At 45.2% G+C, this 21,851-nt stretch overlaps 1 protein-coding gene across 1 annotated transcript in view; it reads right to left on the bottom strand.

Annotated features, from left to right (window-relative positions):
- Nucleotides 1-21,851, bottom strand: part of Ube2d1 (ubiquitin conjugating enzyme E2 D1) — a 33,232-nt gene that overhangs the window by 7,749 nt on the left and 3,632 nt on the right. Inside the window, exons 2-3 of the mRNA XM_028877265.1 lie at nt 1,196-1,259; nt 1,077-1,108 (exon numbers count right to left, since the gene is read on the bottom strand). Of these exons, the coding sequence (XP_028733098.1) occupies nt 1,077-1,108; nt 1,196-1,259 (96 nt within the window). The remainder of the gene's footprint in view (nt 1-1,076; nt 1,109-1,195; nt 1,260-21,851) is intronic.

Here is a 21,851-nt window from a genome sequence, read left to right as displayed (position 1 = left end):
AGTGATATTACAGAGGGTGGTGGAGTGTGTTTATGCTCCTAAAATAAGAGAGGCATGCAAAACAACATCACAATTGCTTACTAGCCATGATTCACCTGAGAAATACCATGGAGGCCCCGGCTCTGATGGCAAGGCACACCTCGAGATGACGGGAAGGTTCGTAGCAGATAATGAGCATCAATCAGAAGGAACTAGCTTCTTATTGAAAGCTGTTAGGTAAATATGGTGCATTTTCCCTTCTAACATAACAACTTAATGGAAAAATTGAGTCGTTTAGGGTAATTCCTCAGAGACTTTTCTTTGAAATTCAGAATTTTTTTTTTTTCAGTTTGGATACGAGGGCAAATGATTTAAAACTCCACATCTGGGTAGATAAACACCCTAGGGGAAGTATGTCTGGCATTCAGGAAGGATATTGCTAGCGGGTTCTCTCATCCAGAAAGCAGACTGGAACAGAGTGTCTGATCTTTCACAATTAGCATCATGTTCATAGAAAGAAGAGCCCATTTCAAGCCCTTGATGCTTCTCAGATGTAGAAATATAGGTAACGAGGAGGGGCCAGTTTAGGGCAGCAGAGTAAACTCAAAAGGTGACAGAGACCACCCACAGCAGGACTCCTCCACTTCTTCGGCAGTCAAGAGCCACGATGAGACCTACTGCAAACAGACACCTGCCGGGTGGAGCAATCCCATTCCTGGGTCAGACTTATTTCAAACCTATGAGAACCGTGGATGGGTGAGGAAGGCTCCACTTCCTTGAAAAACAGTTGACGCTGTATTGAAAAAAAAATTAATAAGGCCAACACAGACTGTTTGCACAGAGAGCGTGACCTTGCTGCGTAACGGGGTTGGTATGAGCACAGGAAAAATATCGCTGTGACCCAGCAGGTATTTGCCAGCTCTGCTTTAGAGAAAAAAATCACTGCAAACCCTCAATCATGTTTTTGCTTCGTGGGTGATTCAGACGATGAGAATAGTCAACCTGAGTCATAAGCATCTGCTCACAGGTCAAAAGGCAAGAGTGAAGAGCGGCCACGGAGGGGGGGGGGTTAGTCCACACGTGTGAGTTGTACTTACGGGCCCCATGATGGTTGCTTGCCAGTGGAACACTGAAACACAGAGGGACAGTAGTCACTTAAAGCTGCCCAAAGCCATCCTTTCAATGGTAGCACAGCCTGGCAACTGAGTGAACTTACGGTCATCTCCCACAGGTCCCGCTGAGCAGTGAGCAGGTGGATCACGCTGTAAATCACTTAATTCCTGAAGGAAAGCAGAAAATACTTGCAGTTAATCCTTCCCTTTCCGAGGAAACAGGCACGAAGAACCCAGAAAGACGCAGACGAGTGACGTCTCTTTAAATGATTTTAGGTTAATTCTGTTCACAATGGACTCTGCCAATGAGATCCTTTATGAGATAGCTCCAGCCTCTGAAAAGATGAAGCGGAATAAAACGGTGTGTTGCTTTAAGATTCCCCACACAAAAGCACTCTATTAGCATCTCCTCATGCAAGATTATATACGTCATTGCTACACAGATGATACCAGCAAAGCAGGTCCTGGCTGGCACTGGAACTCATGCCATGAGCTCCCCAGGTTTCATGTCCAGCCCCCTAAAAACAAGGTCTGACTTCCAGTAAGTGACAATCTCATGAGGTGGGAGCAAGGGTTTGGGAAGACGGGTACTTAAGGAATGACTTGAAGGATCCAAGGATCTGTTCATAGGATCTGTCCATAAAGTACTTGCTGCACAAGTATGGAGACTTGAGTTCAGTCTCCAGCATGCATGTGGAAAGTCAAGTGCAAGGATGCATGCCCATAATCCCAGCACTAGTGAGAGACCGGAGGATCCTTGGGTTTGTTGGTCAGCCAGCCCAGCTGAACTGGTAAGTTCCAGGTTCAGTGAGAGACTCTGCCTCAAGAATAACATGGGGCTGGGTGGTGGTGGTACAGCCTTTAATTCCAGCACTCAGGAGGCAGAGGCAGGCGGATCTCTGTGAGTTCGAGGCCAGCCTGGTCTACAGAGCGAGATCCAGGACAGGCACCAAAACTACACAGAGAAACCCTGTCTTGAAAAACAAAAACAAAAACAAAAACAAAAAACAAAAAAAAAGAAAAACAAACAAACAAACAAAAAGTAACATGGAAAGGAATTGAGGAAGACATCTGACACCAATCAACATCTGGCCTTCAAATGCCCACACAGGCATGTGTATTCGAACTCGCGTACATATACAATATGAGTACAGAGTAGGAAGGCGATGTTCTGAAACCTACAGTATTGATTCATGGGCCCTTCTCTATCCTTAGGGTTTTGAAGGAAAGAAAGGTCAATGGCAGACATGGCTTTCAGATTGGCCAGCCCTGACCCAGAATCCCAAACCTAAGTGGCTCTACTGCTTTGAAGAAGACACGTAACCTCCCTAGCCTTGGTTGGGAAAGAACTGACCTTCCCCAAATGAGAAAGGTATGACTTCAGTATTAAATACTGGGAACCCACTGGAGAGATGGCTTGGTAGCTGAAAGCAGACATTACTTTTGTAGAGGACCTGAGTTCACTTCCCAGCACTCACACAACTGCTCACAACACCTATAACTCTAGCTCCAGGGCATCCAATGCCCTCTTCTGGCCTCCACAGGCACCCGCACTTATGTGAGTGCGTGCATGCGCCCGCACACACACATGCATGCACACACGTAACTAAAAATGAATCTTAAAGAGGAAAAAGCAGTATCAAAGACCATACAGGCTGGAGATGTAGCTCAGGGGCAGTAGCATGTGAAAGCCCTAGGCTCCATCCTTACCATTACACAAAGAAAGATTATGTATGAAGAACCCACTTTAGTTTGGAAGGTCAGAGACGGTCTATCCCTGATGAAGTCGGTGAAGCTGAACCATAAAAGATGAACGGGAGCTGGCACTGAGTGGGTAGAGTGATACAAGGTGAGCCTGGGAAGGCATGTGGAAGCCAGGCAGGAAACTGAACACACACACACACACACACACACACACACACACACACACACACACACAGAACACTGTTTTTTATACAAAGTGCACGGAGATGGGTTTTAAGAAGCAGTGGACTCTCCAGCAGTGGGCTGGAGAGATGGCTCAGGGGTTAAGAGCACTGGCTGCTCTTTCTGAGGTCCTGAGTTCAATTCCCAGCACCCACATGGCGGCTTACAACTGCCTATAACTCCAGTTTCATGTGCCTACACTTGAGAAATACTAAAACCTGAAAGATGTCAGCTCATGAATCGGTGATGATCGCCATCAATTTGGTGTTCTCATAAAGACGCGACCTGATGCATGGCCAGGAGCCCAGTGCAAGCCCTTCTTGTTATTTTCATTTGTTTTGTTTTGTTTTTTCTTTTTCCCTTATAAACAAGAAAGAACTAACTCAGTCAACTCCTCTGTTGCTTCACATACAGTTAGTTAAGCAATGGGAGACTCCAGTCTTTGCCTCCACGCCCCCCAACTCCCCCCACCCCACCCCCATATTTAAAAACAAGGCTTGGACATTTCAGCCTGGGCACCGCCCCTCACCTGGCGACCATGGGAAACAACTTTTGCTTTTCCAGGTGTCGTTAAAATGCAGTGTGGCATTACTGGTTCATCTACAGTTTCTATGACAACCATGGGATACGCTACAGGTCTCCCCAGCCCATAGCAAACGTCCCAATAAATGTTGAGACAATATGGAAGTAGTGCTTGCCAGTTCTCTGGTAGCAAAGGAGGATGGTTTAAACAGCGTGAGTGAGTGGGAGAGGAGCCGTTCCCAGTTACAACCCCATCACAGAACGACTGCCTTCTGACCGGGTTTCTAATTTGAGCTTTGGGAAAGGCCTTAAAAATTATTTGTGGAGTCTTCTAAACAACACGAATGTATCCAAACCTCCTCCTCCTCCTTCTTTTTTTTCTTTTAAAGACAAGGTCTCACTATGTAACCCTGCCTACACTGGAACCCATTATGGAGCCTAGACTGGCTTTGAACTCACAGAGATAAGCCTGCTTCTGCCTCATAAATGCTAGGATTAAAAGCATGAGCCAACAAGCCTAGCTCTAAACATTAATGTAAATAGTACTTGTTTGCATTCACTTTAACTAGTTAATCAGAAAAATGCAGTCTCCAACTATGGCTTAAAGGCTATTAATGATCTGTATGTACTCACTTGCATCATAATGTGCACATGAATAAATCAGATATAGACACAAATGCTCCCTAATTAATTTTGTTTATTAACAAGACAAGCCAAAACCATATTTTAGCTGCAACAGCCTTGAACCACATTCAAATCTCAAATGTCAAGCTGTTCTTCAAATCTCTTTAAGTATTACATTTAAAAAGATATTTTCTCATTATTATTTTTTTTTAATTCCACTTCCTCTTTAGAAGAGGGTGGGTGATGGATGAGAGGAATAAAGAAACGAACCTAACAAGTAAACTCTGCAAAGGGCAGGTTCCTAAAGTGTCTATGGAAAGCTCACCCGCTCTAAGACAGAGAGCCCACGGAACACTACACAGTCTTAACTCCACCCTGCAAGGCTGTCAGGGAATACGGAAGCACAGCCTTGGTGCACAGGTCAGGCAGAATGACCAACAGACAAGAAGGCTGCAGGACACACATTCCTCCCTTACCTGCAAAAAATGAAGATCTTAAATGCAACACAGAGAAATGAGGAGACTCAGGAAATTCTGAGATGAACTAATGAAGTGAAAATATAAAGCTATGAATATACAGCCCATGAAAACTGCATCCCAACACCAGAAACCCACCTTTGTCAAAGTCAGCTCAGCAGTCAAGGTAGTTTTGAGGGGACACAAGAGGTCAAGGGTCACTCAGCCACCCGCTCTTTCTAAACTCCCTTACAATCTGAGTGGTACTTTCTCTGCTTTAACTGACATTATTACATACCTACTTCTAGCATATCATATATTCGATAGTAAAAATAATTTAGTGAAATCAATCAAGTTCAATCACCTTGATTACTCGAATAATCAATCACTGTACACTAATCATTTAGCACCAATCAGAAGGTCCCATTATAATAATCTGAACCTCCTTTACCTTTTGCGGGGCGCTCTCTCTCTCTCTCTCTCTTAAATTAAGGCTCTTTTTTTATTTTATGTATATGAGTGCTCTATCGACTTTGTGCCAGAAGAGGCATCAGATCTCACTATACATGGTTGTGAGTTACCATATGGGTGCTGGGAATTGAACTCAGGACCTCTGGAAGAGCAGCCAGTGCTCTTAACCTCTGAGCCATCTCTCCAGCCCCTGTGGCTCTCTTAAATGCAGTAATGACATTACTGTGTTGTATTTGTATACTAACAGCTGATTTTCATCTAAGCTTATTCATCCAAGAAATACATCAAATTCACTTCCCTTGCATTTATCAACTGGGGCATACTTTATATTAATACGAAAAATAAAATACAAACTTTAATACATACAGTAAAACACTTCACACTCACTTGTTTCTTTTCAATCTACTTGCACAGCCTGCAATGCTAGACACTGAGTGACCGGTGTTAATTTTATTGCCTCACTCGTGTGTTTTTGGTATTTTTACTTTCACAATTATTTTAGTAGGTCAATAGAAAATACCTGATTTTGACATACGAACTTTGCATCTGCTCTAAAATTAACTGTCACAGATACCCCAACAGTGTGATTAAAGATTTATGTTTGGAGTGCTAAAAAAAATATAAAATAAAAATAATTTAGTGATGCTAGGGCCAGCAAGGTACAGGCACATGAAACCACGCCTGATGATCCGGGTTGGATCCCGAGGAACCACACAGTGGAAGGAAAGAACTGACTCATGCAAGCTGTCCCCTGACCTCCAGACTTAGCATGTGTGTACAGTACACATACCCCCATCACACCCAGAATAAGAATGATGAACTAGATACATTTTAAAACAATAATGATAGCACGTTAGGGTTAAGCTATCTCTCCACTTGTTTTAATCTTCTGTTCTCGAAGAGTTGACACTATAATTATACAATTTGCTCAGGAATACAGGGTTCTCAGAGGAGCCAACCACACTGTAAATTCACCTTGAATCTCAGACACACCACAGGTAGTCTTCTAGTGTTTTATGGAACCCTCAGGCTTTAGGCAGACCCCTTCACAGCCATGTTGAATCTAAAGACCTGGAAGTACTTAAGACGGTTCTTTTTAGACTCATGACGGCATCTACACGAGCACACAAGAGCAAGGCGGTGACTCAAAGTGGGCCAACAAAATGTGCAATGGATGAGACACCCGCCAGACCATGACCTAAACAAAACCATTGTTAGCAGATTAGAATACTCCCATTCACAGCTCAACTGGGACTTGAGCAGGCGGCTCCGTGTGGGAGGGGTGTGTGTTGAAAGACAACTTTGGGGAGGGCAGTTTGGTAATGACTGACAGTGGAAAATGTATTTGATCCTTGGCTCAGTCACTTACCTCATAGAAGTCACCATGCAGGTAGACACACACACACACACACACACACACACACACACACACACACACACACACACACAGAGGATGTTTGGCATAGCATCTTGTCTAAGTACAAAACACCGACTGTAACCCATTGGTCCACCAATAAAGGGATGACTTACAAACCACACACTATGAAATCCTGACAGCCATTGAAAAGAACAACATGGATCCCACAAGCTGACAATGAAGGATGCATTCAAAGAGAGTACACTGTTACAGTCTCCAGATGTATATACTACACACACACATAAAACAAATGATTGAAAATATACACATGGAGCTACGGGCAATGTATATCCCTAAAATGTCCTGCTACTTCTACTGTGTCGTCTTTTTGTTTGAGAGAGACAGAGAGAGTGTGTGTCACTACATGGCCCATGCTGGCCTGGAACTTACATAGCCCCACTTGGCCATGAACTTAAATCCTCCTGCCTCAGTCAGCTTTTTGCACAATTTAAAAGAAATGGAATGGCATTGTTTTCCTTTTCTTTCCTTTTTTTAAAATCTATATATTTCAAGCATTCTCTCTTTTCATGAAACACTTCTGATAAGACCAGGAAAGACTGAGTGACTGTCATGGACTTTCAGGGTGGATACACAAAAGACTGGACAAGCCAATCCAGTGTGAGAGCCGAGCTGAGTCCTGGAACAAGGACGAAGTGGGAGAACCAGGAAGCTGAGTGTTCTGTCTAAGCCATTTTCCTCAGGCTAGGAGCTGTACCATGGTAACATAAGCTGTGGACATCAGGGGAACAACATGCATCCACTTTCTATATCATGCTGAAATCTTTCTGGAATATTAAAATTATTTCATACTAATTAATGAATGTTGTGGGTGTTGAACCCAAGTCTTGTGTAGCCTGGGCAACCACTGAGTTAAGCCCTCAAAGGTCATTATTTTAAAGATTTATTGGTGTGTGTGTGGTGTGTGTGTGTGTGTGTGTGTGTGTGTGCGCGTGCGTGCGTACGTGCGTGCGCACACACCTGTGTCTGAATGGGGTATGTGCACATGAGCACAGCTGTCCATAGAGGCCAGAAGACAGCATGAGATTCCCTGGAAAGGAATAACAGAAGGTTGTGAGTTGCCATGGGGGAGCTGGAAACTACGATGGAGTCCTCTGCAAAAGCAGGAGTGCTCTTAACCCCTGAGCCATCTCTGTAGCCTCAAAGACCACTTTTAGAAATAAAAGTTTTGGAGTCAAATTTGGTTATGTTGAGCCTTGCTGTTGACCTGCACTAGTAGCTATGAAGCCCTAAGTAATTAATGCCCCGAGTCTCAAGTGCACAGTGAGGACATCTCATGTGGGGACATCACCAGTGACCTTGAACTCTACTGAGTTCGAGAAAGGCACATAGCTTAGTATTGGGCACCTGTAATAGATTTTAATAAATGCTAATTTCTCCTCCCTTTCCTCTTTTGGTAGAATTTTTTTTTTTTTTTGCTTTTTATTTTCACTTGTATTTCAAGAGAGGGTCTCACTAGGTCAACAAGTTAGTCTTAAACTTGCCATCCTCCTGCCTCCACCTCTCCAGGGCTGAGGTTACAAATGGGTATGCACCTCGCCCAACTTGGAATGTTTTTGTTTTGAAACCATGACCTTCATGCCTCCCATCCGGCATTCCTCTACAACACCTGGCAGGGTGCTTTCGACACATACATGTTTGGTGTTGTTTGAGTCATGTTTCGATCAAATTTCTGAAGAAATGGGGAATGAAGACATTTGGCAAACAAAAACCACGTAATCCCTTGACAGGTGTGTAGGTTACATGAAGCAAAAAGTTTAGTGGCGACCTGAGAATTGTACAGGTCACTTAACCTGGAATGCCCTTTGTAATAATGTATCATTAAACATCATGGTACCTGAAGATGAATACCAAGATACTATCAACCATTGAGTAGTACCTCACAGGGATTTCTAGTAGATGGTACATAAGTCTCTAAGCCCAGAGGGAATGCCCATTAGAATGTTCTGGGTTTTTTTCCTTGTTTAGAAAACCTCAGAATTCTATTACCTCCTGTTTCTTTGGGAGGCTGTTGATCTACTTTCAGGTCACTGCTTCCGGTGGCTCTTCCCATTGGAGTAAGGGTTTGTGTTGGGCTAACCTCATCTCAAAGTACATGGGACCCTGACCACTGGCACTGCTCAGAGTCAGCAGTGCCCAGATGGGCTGTGGTCTGTGGTGTGCATGGATATCTTAAAAGAATGTATTCCCTGATCAGTTTAACCACTTGGGCTAATTATAAAAGTTCAAGGGGGGGGGCCAGGCAGTGGTGGTACACGCCTTTAATTCCAGCCCTTGGGAGGCAGAGGCAGGCAGATCCGTGAGTTCGAGGTCAGCCAAGTACTACATAGTGAGACTCTGTGTAAAAAAATAGTAATAAAAAATAAAGAATAAAATAAATAAAGTTGAGAGACTGGATTGTTGGCCTCTGGCCTCCATGTGTGCATGTCTGCATACAAACAGATGCATGCAACATGCACACACGTACAAAATGGGCCCAGATCACCAAGGACACGCCAATCAAAATCAAATTCTACTCCAGCATACTCACTGGAATGGTTAAGAGGATAAAGAAGAAAGTATCGATGCTGGGAAACGTGAAGCAAGTGGAACCCTTAGTTTCTGTGCACAGAAAACTGTCGGGTGGTAAGCACCAACTAAACCGAGACATGGTGTGTGTCACATCGGGTGTCCCGTCCCCCGTCCCCCGTCCCCCCCCCCCCCCCCCGCAAATACACACCCAACACAAACAGGGACACACAGACTCATCTTAGGGGTCTCATTTGCGACAGCACCAACCCAAGGACAACCTGGATGTCCACCAATGACAGCAGAAACTTGCTGTAGATTGAGGCAGCCAGAGCGAAGAAACCTGAGCTCCAAGAAACAGTTCAGATAAAGGTCAGAAACAGCACACAGGAGGCCCCAGAGGCAAAAGGGGACACATGGCAGGGTTCATTTTAAGAGCAGTTCAAAAACAAAGGCTTACCTGAGCACAGGGTGGAGCTAGGGAGAGCCGTATCTGGGGCTCTTGTGATGCGTTTCCTAAGTGCCAGCTTCACAGCTGTCTTCATTTTGTAAAAACCCATCACCTTTCTGTATGCCCCGTCCATGAATTTTATCGTTCACCAAAAGTTTACATTGTAACTTTAAAAAGAATTGGTGTGGTAGCTTTTTTGAAAAGATTTATTGTATTTTTAATGATGCGTGTGTGTGTGTGTGTGTGTGTGTGTGTGTGTGTGTGTGTGTGTGTGTGTGTGTGTGTAGGTGAGTACAGATGCTTGAGGAGACCAGAGAAGGGTTTTGGATCCACTGGAGCTGAAGTTCCAGGTGATTATGAGTCCTGGGAACCAAACTTGGGTCCTCTGAAAGAACAGCAAGTGCTCTCAAACCACTGCACCATTTCTGTGGCCCAACTTTGTGACTTTTTAAATGAGACTTCCCTCAATGAATAACATAGTCTTAAAAGCATAGACATAGGCAAGGATGTATAGAGCTCACATTGTGTGAAGTATGGCTGCTGAACAACGACATCAGTTACACATCACGGCAAGCTCACTGGGTAAATGTGAGCATACCTTGTAGACGTGCACTTCAATTTCATTCCAGAAATCCAAAAGTGGGATTATTGATTTGATCGGGTTTCTTCATATCTGAGATAACACTTAAAAGAAGCCAAACCCTATATCTGAATATAGACCAAGCAATGAATAAATACCATCAACACGGATGAAAAACACTCCCCAGAGGAAAACGGTCTCTGCCAAAGAAGCAATTTTCTAAGTTCATGTGATGGACATGTAGCAGAGGTATCTAAATTTCAAAATGCAAGCTATTAATAGGTTACAGGCCAACGCCCTTATAACTTGACTAGAACCATTAAAAACAAAAACAAAAACAATCTTGCAAGGCTGCAAAAATGTGTACTTAAGGGATCTCTAGAGCCTTCTGTGGCTAAGCATGTCTATTCCAGTGCAGACTTCTATAATCAGCAAGACACAAAGGGAAGCATTGGGAGGCCTCAACTGAATTTAAATGGGCACAGATGGTATGTTTGTAATACCCCCACAATATGCTAAGTGTTCTCCACAAAAACCAACCAGGACACAGCCCCTGCCTCTGGGGACTTAACATCTAAAAGTAGATGCGGCCCGCCTAAATTCAAAGAAAGTAAACAAATACAAGGAAATAAAGCCGGGAGTGGCGAGGCCGGGAGTGGCGAGGAGTCTGTGTCCACCTCCTGGCTCCCAGAAGAGCAGCATCCCCTTAGCATCAGCTGAGGGGACCGGCGAGCCAGCGCAGCCTTATTTACCCTAAGGTTTAGTATGACGCTGCACAGTAAATACTTGTGGAGAACTGACTCGGAGCACACTGAGAAGACTTTTGTGGGTTTTCTAGCTGTAACGGGCAGACGGTCTGAATTTGCATATGAGATAATATACACCGGGATGGGTGTGTGCAGAGGCAGGCACACAGCCTGTGCACGGGGGCTGACTTATGGCCTCAAGTTTAATTGATTCAGTGCCAAGCCCGGGGAAGCGTTATTTCAAAACCCCTGGCTTCACCAGCAATTAATTAACAGGACAAACACATCTCTCCCTCCAAACCCCAAACCAGCCAGTGACTCTGACAGGACTGCATTGTCTTCTTTTCCTGCCTAGGTGTTGCCTCGAAAGGGGCAGAGGAGCTACATTTGGTTTGTCTGTGAATAAACATGTTGTGGGTTTAGAGTCCAGGCTGATCTCCTCACCCAGCAGACTGGAGCGCTTTCAAAAGAGAGATGTCTGTCAGTCAACAGTATGTCCCCACACAGGACCTCTATGCATCTGAGTTAAAGGACATCTTGACTTTCTACCACATGGTTTCTTCCTTGGAAGATTTCAGAATAAGATTTCAAAATGCTGACATTCAATTAATTAAGTGAGAGGAGGCGAGCTCACCTCCACAAGCCGGGCCTGGCTGCTTCACACATCAGGTGTGTCCGTCAAAGGCTGCTTTCAGTGGGTCTCTGTGAGTATAAGTATGTGTGGACTCAAGTCCACGTGGGAGCCATAGGTTAACCTCCTCAAGAGTCCTTCCCCTTATTTTTCAGGGTTTTTTTTATTATTATTATTAACTATTAGTGTGCGTGCACATGTTTATCTGTGTGGTGTATGTGTATGTGTGAGCATGAGTCTGAGCACACCATTATGCACACATCGAGGTTAAGAGGCCAACTCTTGGGAGCTGGTTCTCTTCACGGAGGCAAGTCCCTATTGTGTCCGACGTGGTGGTTACACCAGGCTAGCAGACCTGGGGGCTCCTAGGTGATTCTGAACTCTCCCTCCCACCTTACCACAGGAGTGCTAGGAGTACAGATGTGTGCCACCACATCTGGCTTTTCCCCATGGGTTCCAGGGATCGAACCTAGGCTGTCAGACTTGTACAGCAAGTGCTTTTACCTGCTAAGCCATTTCAGAGGCCCTGTTATTTTTTGTTTGTTTGTTTGGTTGGTTTTTCGAGACAGGGTTTCTCCGTGTAACAGCCTTAGCTGACCAGGACCTCAGTCTGTAGACCAGGCTGGCCTCGAACTCACAGAGATCCGACTGCCTCTGCCTCTCCAGTGCTGGGATTAAAGGCGTGCACCACCACCACCACCACCACCACCACCACCACCACCACCACCACCACCACCGGGCCCCGGCTGTTTTTATAAGACAGGGTCTCTCACAGGCCTGGAGCTTGCAATGTAGATTAGGTAAGCTGGCCAGTGAGCCCAGTGAACCTGCTCGCCTCCCCAGCACGGGGATCCCAAGCACATTCAGGTTCTTAGATGGGTACTCAGGTCCCCATTATGCATAGCAGGCACGTCACCTGCTAAGTCTTTGTCCCAGCCCAAGGCGGCTTTCCCAAGAGATAATATGGACAAATGACAGGGGGAGCAGGGGAGTGAAGGCAGCCATGACCCCCAGTGCCTCTGTCCCATCGATGTGCATCAGGAACCAGAGACCAATTCAGAATAAAATTTAAAGGTAAGAAGGATTGGGAACATTTTTATCCAACACGTCATCTCAGCATCCACTTTCCCAGACTTCTGAGCAAGGCACAATGGCTGCATTCCCCAACTGCTACCTTGTGTCTAATTTCAAACAGCTCTTTGATTTTATTTTAATTTTTTTGAGTGTGTGTGTGTGTGTGTGTGTGTGTGTGTGTGTGTGTGTGTGTATGTCTATGCTCATGTAAGTATATGCACACTCACCTGTGTGAGTGCGGGCATGTATGTACCATGGAGGGCATGCGGAGGTCAGAACATAACCCCAGGTTGGTCCTCACCTCTCACCTTGTTAGAAACAGGGTCTCTGTGTACACCAAGCTAGCTGACTTGGGAGCTTCCCAGGAATCTCCTGTCTCCTAACCCATCTCAGCAGATGAGTGCTAGGATTATAGGATTTCACATGTGTGCTGCCGTATCTGGCTTTATGTGGCTTTTGGGAATTCGAACTCAGGGGTCCTCACACTTGGGTGGCAAGTGATTTACCCACTGAGCCAGCTGCCCAGTCTTACTCAGTTACTTCCACATACACATACAATTGCATATATATTTCCACTAGAGGAATTACATAAGTCAAATATACTTTACACAAATCCATGGTATATATGAATCTACTTTAGGAAGTCTTAAAGTGATTCGTGCCAGTGACCTAAACTCTAGCTCTGGGCATCTGACTCCTTCCCATCCTGACCACCCTAGCTTCCTATACCCTCTCATTAATAAGCACACCAAAGTATTCTGATTCTCCTCGGTCCTCATCCCTCCCCAAAAGGGGTCTAGAAGGCAACTTCATACAAACCAATGGAGGTCCACAGGGTAACAGTGTCTGATGTAGTCAGAGCAGAGACCTCACTAAAGCATCCAGGAGCACACTGGACAGCAAGTGGAGGAGCCTGAAGAGACTCCCAGCCAGACAATCTCTAAGATTTAACTTGAAGGGCCAAGCAAGGGGGTGGGGGTGGGGCAGGAATGAGTGGGTCAGAGAAGCTCCCGAGAGTCCATCAGCTTTCTAACCTTCTCACTTCAGGGTTCCCTGCCATCACCCTGGCCTGGACCCTCTGTTGAGGACACTTGAACAGCTATTTGGGTTTTCCACCTCACACACTGGTGATACCAACATGTCCACAGGGCACCATGTCAGGCCTTTGCAGTATTTTCCCAATCACCATCAAGTAAGGTTTACAGCTGGGATGATGGTATATGCCTGTGGTTCTCAGACCTCAGGACACTGAGAATCATGAGTTCAAAGCCAGCCTGGACTACATAGTAACTTTAAGGCAAACATAGACTACATAGCTAGGCCCAGTCTTGAAAGAAAAAAAAGAAAGGAAGGGAGGAAGGGAGGGAGGGAGGAAGAAATGACAGAGTTTGCCCTACTAAAGTGACTTTCAATTTTTCAAAATATTATCTTGCCTGTATTGTTCAACATGTCTTCCTCTTAGGAAGATTCTTAATCATGTCCCATCTCAACCCATACACACATTCATATTCTTACCATCCCCCTTTCTTTCCCTCCCTCCCTCCCCCTCTCCCCTTCCCATTCATTTTACCATCCTCACTTTTTCCCCCCTTTGGTGTTTTTGAGACAAGGTTTCTTTGTGTAGCCTTCCTTAGCTGTTCTGGAACTCACTCTGTAGACCAGGCAGGCCTCGAACTCACAGAGATAGATCCACATGTCTATGCCTCCCAAGCACTGGGATTATAGGCGTGCGCCACCACTCCTGGCACCAACCTCACTTCTTTCTTCAGGTCTTACCTTAAACATCATTTAATTAGAAGTTTTCTCTCACCCTCAGTGGGTCCCTACTCTATTCCCAGAATATCCTGCTCGTCTTTGTTCGGGGACATTCGTCAGAGTAACACTCACACATCAGGAACGACATTGCACCCTTTGAGGGCAAGGATGCACAGCCAGCCCCAGACTAGGAGACACAGATGTTTCATGGCTTCGCCAGGCAGGCTCTGTATGGAGTATACGGTTCTCAGCATGGCCCTTCCGGGCCCTCCATTTAACCAAGATCCCACGCCCTACCCCACCAATGCTTCCCAAAGGCATGGTTATCCGCTCCAAATTAGTCATGAGGTTTCCAGTGTCTCCACTGTACAAATAGGGCTTCCCTGTGTCTTTCAAATCATTTCAGTTCCTCCAGATCTATGTCTCAGCCCATCTTTCCCACTGAAGAGCTCCTGATCTCCTCCAAACGAATTTATCCTCCTGACGTTTGACTTCCTGCCTGCATAAATACATTGTTCTTTCCTTGTAGCATTTCTCTATGCCTACCTATTTATAGTTACAGTTTTTGCCTTACCCTTATTACTGGTTATACCTACTTTTCTGTGGATCTCCTTATTCATTTAGTATGCCTTGTATCAGAAGGTGTTCTAGAAATGCAAGACTCAGGATCCCTAAAACTACAGATGAGGCAACTCTGTGAGACAGCTCTCTAAAAACCTGGAAGAAACAACCCTTAAACGACAAAGAGACCTGTCAAAGAGACGGAAGCCAAAGAGAATTAGAAAAGCACATTACATTATTAGCCCATCCTAGAGACACATCTTATTTGCATCACAAATAAGTGATCTGTAAGCAGAGGACTTACAAACATTATAGTACCCATTCAGATGCCAATACCACAAAGTTCTTACATCTCACAGTCAATAGAATTTATATCTCTTACGGCTGCAGAGCACACAGCTCGGTTTTTGCCTTGGTGACAAGTTTAGATGTCTGCTGAACAAAACAGACTGCAAATGACATTGAAGTTTGCTTAAAATTATAAAGGGGGAGGCTCTGGATTATTGCTTACTGGGTAGAGCGCTCTTTTTGCAGGGGTTGGGGGGGGAGAATTAGAGATTGATATTAAGCCCGCACACGCACAAACACACATCTGTCTAATGGACACACACAGAGAGGACCATTGAAATGATCATATTCACTCATGAGTTTCTAGATGGTGAAAATAATGACTGGTTGTCTTAGCCAAGGTCACAAGATAGAGCTAGAACAAAGGTTCAGACTGTCTGACCTCCATCCTAGCACTCATCTATCCCCGGATCCACTCACTCCGGGACTGTGATACCTGGAGTGCATTGCTCTCCACGAGGCCCCTGTGCTGAAGTGAGGTTACGTGCTCGAGAAAAAAACAACAGACAAGAGCAAGCGAATACAAGGGAATTCTCCTCTCTCTCAAGAGCTTTGTCTATCACAAAAGGTTTGAAATGACACTGCTTTGTAGGCTTGGAGGAGTCTGTGTTCAAAGCACTTCCAGAACCAAGAAAAACATGACAGGAGATGACTGAACACACCTTCACAAAACACAGGGCAATATGCTACATATTACCTCCTCACACCCCTTTAGTATTATTTGCTTATTTTATAAGTTGATTTTGAAATGATTTTTATTTTATTATTTTGTGTGCATGCGTGTTTTGCCTGACTGCATGACAGCATGCCGTGAGCCTGTGGAGGCTAGAAGAGGGCATCAGATTCCCCGGAATTGGAGTCATAGACAGTTGTGAGCCATTATGTGGGTGTGGGAATCAAACCAGTGCCTCCAGGAAGAGCATCCAGGGCTCTTGACCACTAAGCCATCTCTCCAGCCCCCATACTGCCTTTTGAATGCTACATTATCAAAATTAACCGTTTAGTTCATAGAAACCAAGAAAGATGGTGTTGGGGGGGGGACAGAAAATGAGAGAAAATCTATTTTTAAAATGTACATAGAACATGAACATACCTACCAATGTATTTGTTAGCAAATAGTGCTTTTCAGAGCTTGATTCATTTTTTAAAAAAATGTATCTGTTTATTTTTATGCATGTCTCTCTGCGTGCATATGTACGTGTGTGTAGATGCCTGAAGAGAGGGGAAGAGGGCGCTAGACCCCTAGAGCTTGAGTGGCAGGCAGTTGTTAGGCTCATGAGAGGGTGTGGGTGCTGGGAACCAAACTCTGGTCCTCTGGAATAAGAACAAACATACTGAGCCATCTCTCTCTCCAGCCCCTAGAGTTCCCTTCTAATAACTGGCAAAGAATAGGCATTTAATAATTGTTTGTGTTTGAAAAAAAAAAATCTTAACATGGGCATGGTGTTGTACACCTATGATCCCAACGCTCAGGAGGCTGAGGCAGAAGGAACATGGGTTGGAGGCCAGCTATACAGATTCTGTCTCAAAATAACAATAATAAAAGTAATCAAGGTGCTACTCTTGAATACTGTGGCTGGACACCACTAACTGTATACTCGGTTGCTACTTGAGGCAGAAAACAATTTGTTGACACTTTGTATTAACTGGAAATGAGTCCAAGGGCAGAACATTTATCTCGAATATGGATGACTGGTGGGCACTTATTTATTTATTTTTTTTAATGAAGAGGAGTTGGAATTTACTAAGCAAAGATTTTAACACAGATTTAAGCTCAGGTTGATAAGGGAGAGCACACCAAGGGCAGGGCTTTTGGGGAGAGTTGCCCCTGGGTCACATTAATAAGCAATTTTCAAACCTTTCCTTTCAGGTATGTATATTAAGAAATAGATTGGACGTCATGACTTGGTACTCACACACACATAGTCCCCTGTACCACCCAACTAGCCACCCTAGGCCCACCGGGGCAAGAGGGTTATCTGAGCAAGTTTAATGTGAAGGATGAGGCCCAGTTCCCCCCTTTGAAGAAGATACTTGTTCTTATTGCTTATTCTTCTATTGTTGCTTATTGCTTCGGAATAAGCAACATGGTGTCCCTTAAGATAAGCAACATAAGAAACCCAGCAAGACGAAGAGCAAAGCGAGTGCTTGGTGCCTCAACCGATACATTACATCAGCGAAAGAGCGAGAAACAGCCATGGCAAACCTCTTTGCTCTCTAAGCCACACTAGCCTTCCTTCTACCCCTATAGGAGCCAGCATGAAAGGCCCTCTTAGTACTCGTCCGTGTAAAGCTCTACTCAACTCCAGGAAGCCAAATCTAAGATGCATACGACACTATCACCTACCTCCCTCAGCTTCTGCACGTGCCTAGCGGTCAAAGCTCTAGTTACTGAGACACTATCCACCCAGTTCCTAACAACACCATTCGTCATACGATCACTACATTACGTCTCTATTGATGTGGTGCCCGCGTCTGTGAGACACCCCTCTCCAAAGCCCCCGAGTCAATACAATCTGAGCCACTATGCTCTTGCAACCACGCGTTCCCTCACACTGACTTTTTCCCACACCTGCGCTCTGTGAGAAGAACGGGGCCAAATGTCACTTCTGACATACTATTCTTGTCCGCCCCCCGACCTCTTCACCAACTGCTCACTACTCCACGCGTACCATCTTCGACATTATTCTCTTCTTTATATATCCGCCCACCGTCTCATGCATCCGTCTATCTCTTCATATCGATTATATATTTTCTATAATATATCTTTTTTTTTCCCTTCTAATTTTGTTCTACTTCTTATTATCTTCTCTTTTCTCTACTCCTATATCTCTTCTCTATCATCTATCTTATCTTATATATAGCTCTATCTTCCCTCTTATTCTTTATTACTATCTATTCTCTTCTTATATCTCTAAGCTTCACTCTATCTATCTGCCTCTCTATTCTCTATCTCCTATATATCTAATCTATCGCTTTTCTTCTCTTCTAGTCATTACCATGCCGGCGTCATATATACAGCAAGTTGATCCATGTATTATCGCAACATTCCTCGTAGCGCTCCTAGATCTCCCAGCCCGAATATGTGCTACACCTCCTCTATCACGCGTACATCATACGCACTCTGCATACCTAATCTCCCGAACTCAGAGCCGTCATCCAGCCAGTCTAGCCTCGCAGCCTTGCTGAACCCTTCTAGACGACTGCCACTAATACGGTGACGCTTACATACAATCTAACTACTGACAGTCAACTCCATCCGATATACATCCTACTGCATAAATCTGGGCTGGCTCGCACACACATATACATTACCTAGGCTCTTGGTGATACTATCCGATCAGACTATCTTGAGCGTATTACTATAATCTTTCCGATAGCCTCTTTCTCTCATGTCCGATATTCAGTACGCATACATAAGGTCCACACACACAAACCAGGACATCATCATGAGCACTCAGCCCAAACGCGTCTCTGCCTGCTCTGTATGATGTAATCTTCCGAACAGAGGCGCTAGAGCTGATAGCACACAGTGTCGCGCCAGCGTCGTCGTATGTCTATACGCTCATCTCCCTCTTGGCCTCTCAACCACGACTGGAGTCCAGCGTATGACTCCCATATCCACCTCTGTCACACCCTTGTGCATAACTTTCCACCATGATCTCTCTACTGAGTGACCCTCCATCTACACACACAATAGAAGTCCTCAGTCCTCCAACTCTCTCAGTGGCACTCTCCTACATACTCTGAGAAGACCTCAGTGACCTCTCTCTTAGGATACTCTCTCTGCATCCGGCTTCATATATCACTACACTCCTTCATCCACTACACTAAACCATCATCAGTCACATGGTAGACCGATCATTACCTATCTCGGCTATCTGTAATATATGCTAGCACTGAAGGCTTAGCTCATTCATCATTCGCTCTCCTCACCCCTGCAAGCCGTAGCTGTATGTATCCTACTACAATCAGTTACAACAACAACAGATACATAGTGAACCCAAACACATACGACAGATCCTACTACAATGCAGCCGTGAGTTACTCCCTCGCGTGGATCACTACTTCCCAACTCATCATCGTGCCTGCGTATGCTAACCTCATTATCCGTCCATCAAGAGGTTAAATTCTCCTAGAGGCTCATGTGACGAACTGCCACGCAAGTATATTGACGCCCACATATCACTGGCGTACTGCGTCTCATTCATTCATCTCACATAAATCAGTGAAGAACAGTCACTCGAGCGAACCGAGTACAGCTCAAACTGCAGTCTGCGTCTCCACAAAATGAACTAAGCGCAGCCACTACCCGCTTGCTCTACGTTTTTCTTTTATAGTCTAACGGACCCCGCCTGTCTGAGTCGTCCTGCATGTCCGATCCTTGCACACAATACGCTGAATCCGTGTTTACATAGCCTAGAAGCCAGGTATCAGCACTGTAACACAAACTGCGACCACTTCTGTACAGTATTGTGCCAATGAAAATTCCACAGGAAATGATTACCAAACAGAAGATTTAAAGAACTACAAGAAATCGCTTTTTCTGATCCCTTTTGGAGCGTCAAAACGTTTGCGAGTGGTATGGCCGCGCGAGACAGCAATGCGAAGCTGTTACTCCCAGTCTTTTAGGTGATGAGGGTCGTCTCTGAGGAGTAAAGGGTTGCATCTGAGCACCCCTGCACCAGCTGAGCTGTGGTGGCGATCAAGTACAGGCAGCAGCCCCATTGCAATGGGTGAGCACTCATATGCTATACGCACTTGCTCTCTATAAGATCTGACCTGACATCTGTATCTTTCCTCTTTCTCGCCTGTCTTGTTTCTGTGGATTGTGGTCTCATACAGCCCCAGGGTGGCTATCCAACCCAGTACTGTGAGGATTTGACCCGTTGAACTGAATCCCTACCCATTTACCTTTCGTTATAATGCTAGGATCACAGGCGTCGAGCCACCAGCGCCAAGTCAACATAGTGTCGTGCCAGCGTGAGCACATTTACCAGATTGAACTGAAGTCCCAGACCCTGACTCCGATGATCTCCTAGTTTAGAAAAACAAACAATTAAAATCTCTAGAGAAGCCCTGCCACTGCAGAGAGGACCTGTTCCTCACGCTTGTCGATCCTACGCCATTTCCATACCGGCCCAGATATGCGATCCTGTGCTTACCCCCGGTCGAAACATCTTTCTCGCGCCCTCAGGTTCTCTCACCTGGCTGACCAGTATCGATAGACGAGGAATACGATATTGACTAAAACATCACTAATTGATCCAGACCCTCATCACACAGAACAGGCCTACAAAAAGTTTCAATAGGATGGCGTGCCGCGCAACTCATGCAGGTTAGAGGACCATCTTCGTGAACATCAGAGTCTTACTGTCTAATGCCTCACGTCCCATCTTAGGTGCTCGGATTCACTAAGTCCCTCACGAGCGCTTCGCGCTGTATTGTGGGGACGTCCAGTGTGACTGTGTGTGATAGTAAAGAAGTCAGGGCGCTAAGTGGCCATCTCCAGTAGTAGCACTAAGAAAGCTACATCCCTCTTTCGTGCTTGGCGGCATTAGTGTCGACTCCTCTCAGCAGCACGAACCGTTTCTACATCTTGCGCCTGAACGACTTACCACTCCGTCTCTCGCTTAGTAACTTTGAGCACAAAGCTACTATCCGTTGATCCTTCATAGATCGACACCCACCAAATCCGCTTAACGCTTCTCACTCTAATGTCAGGCTAAGCATCCTGAAATCACATTTACGAACGTACTCCATGACTTTATATGTTCCGTCGCACCATACATATATATACATTAATATTGACAAATTAAGTGAACACCGCCTTCCAGTGGTCGTCTATCTATACCTCTCTCTCTCGACAACCAATGAATGCAACTGATTTTATCTTGCTGTGGCTGGCCGTTCGGAACTCTGAACAGCTCAATCTCTGGCCGCGCTCTGTTGTTAAGCAGACTGCGCCAATCAGTCTCTGCTCGTGCATCCCAAATTCTTTCATTCTTGGGTAACCAGAGCTGGGCTGAAGGCTAATTATCTGTGCTACTCTGACTTCATTTATGTGTAACCTATAAAGCCTTTCTTGTTGTCACTTCGTCTCTCGTAATAGCACAGAGTACACTAAATAACATCGGCTCCGAACACAGTGGCTCGCGTTGCTGTGTCAGCGCATACAGTCACCCATACACCACTCGTCCCGCAGTGCGCTACTACATCGGTAATACACCCCTTATCTTCTATTTTCCTTGTGCGCGCGTGCGGATCCTGTAGGTTCATATAGCCGAAAAACACCGGCGATATGCCGCAGCATCCTCTCAAACTGACGTAGTGACTCAACTACGCTTGCGCATGGGGGTTCATACTTTCCTCCCCGCCATCACGTTTTCGAGTGTGCAGATGTGCTAATCAAGCGAAACACATTCTACATCGTCTGCTTAGAGACTCAAGTACGTCGCCAATATTTCTCAAAGCGCAACATATTGGTGATGATACAGAGATCGTACCTCACACAGAGATATCTCAACGCCTGATCTCACAGAGAGCAAAGCGGACTAGATGGCCCTAGACGAATCCACAATCATAGACAATAGTACCAGTACCTACACCCCTACCCCGTAAAGCGCTCCGCTCCATACATATTCTTTTTTTCAGATCCTGCTTTGGTCCCTCT

Source organism: Peromyscus leucopus, chromosome 16_21, assembly GCF_004664715.2.
Source record: "Peromyscus leucopus breed LL Stock chromosome 16_21, UCI_PerLeu_2.1, whole genome shotgun sequence".
NCBI classification, from domain to species: Eukaryota; Metazoa; Chordata; class Mammalia; order Rodentia; family Cricetidae; genus Peromyscus; species Peromyscus leucopus.
This window is presented reverse-complemented; position numbering and strand designations above follow the sequence as displayed.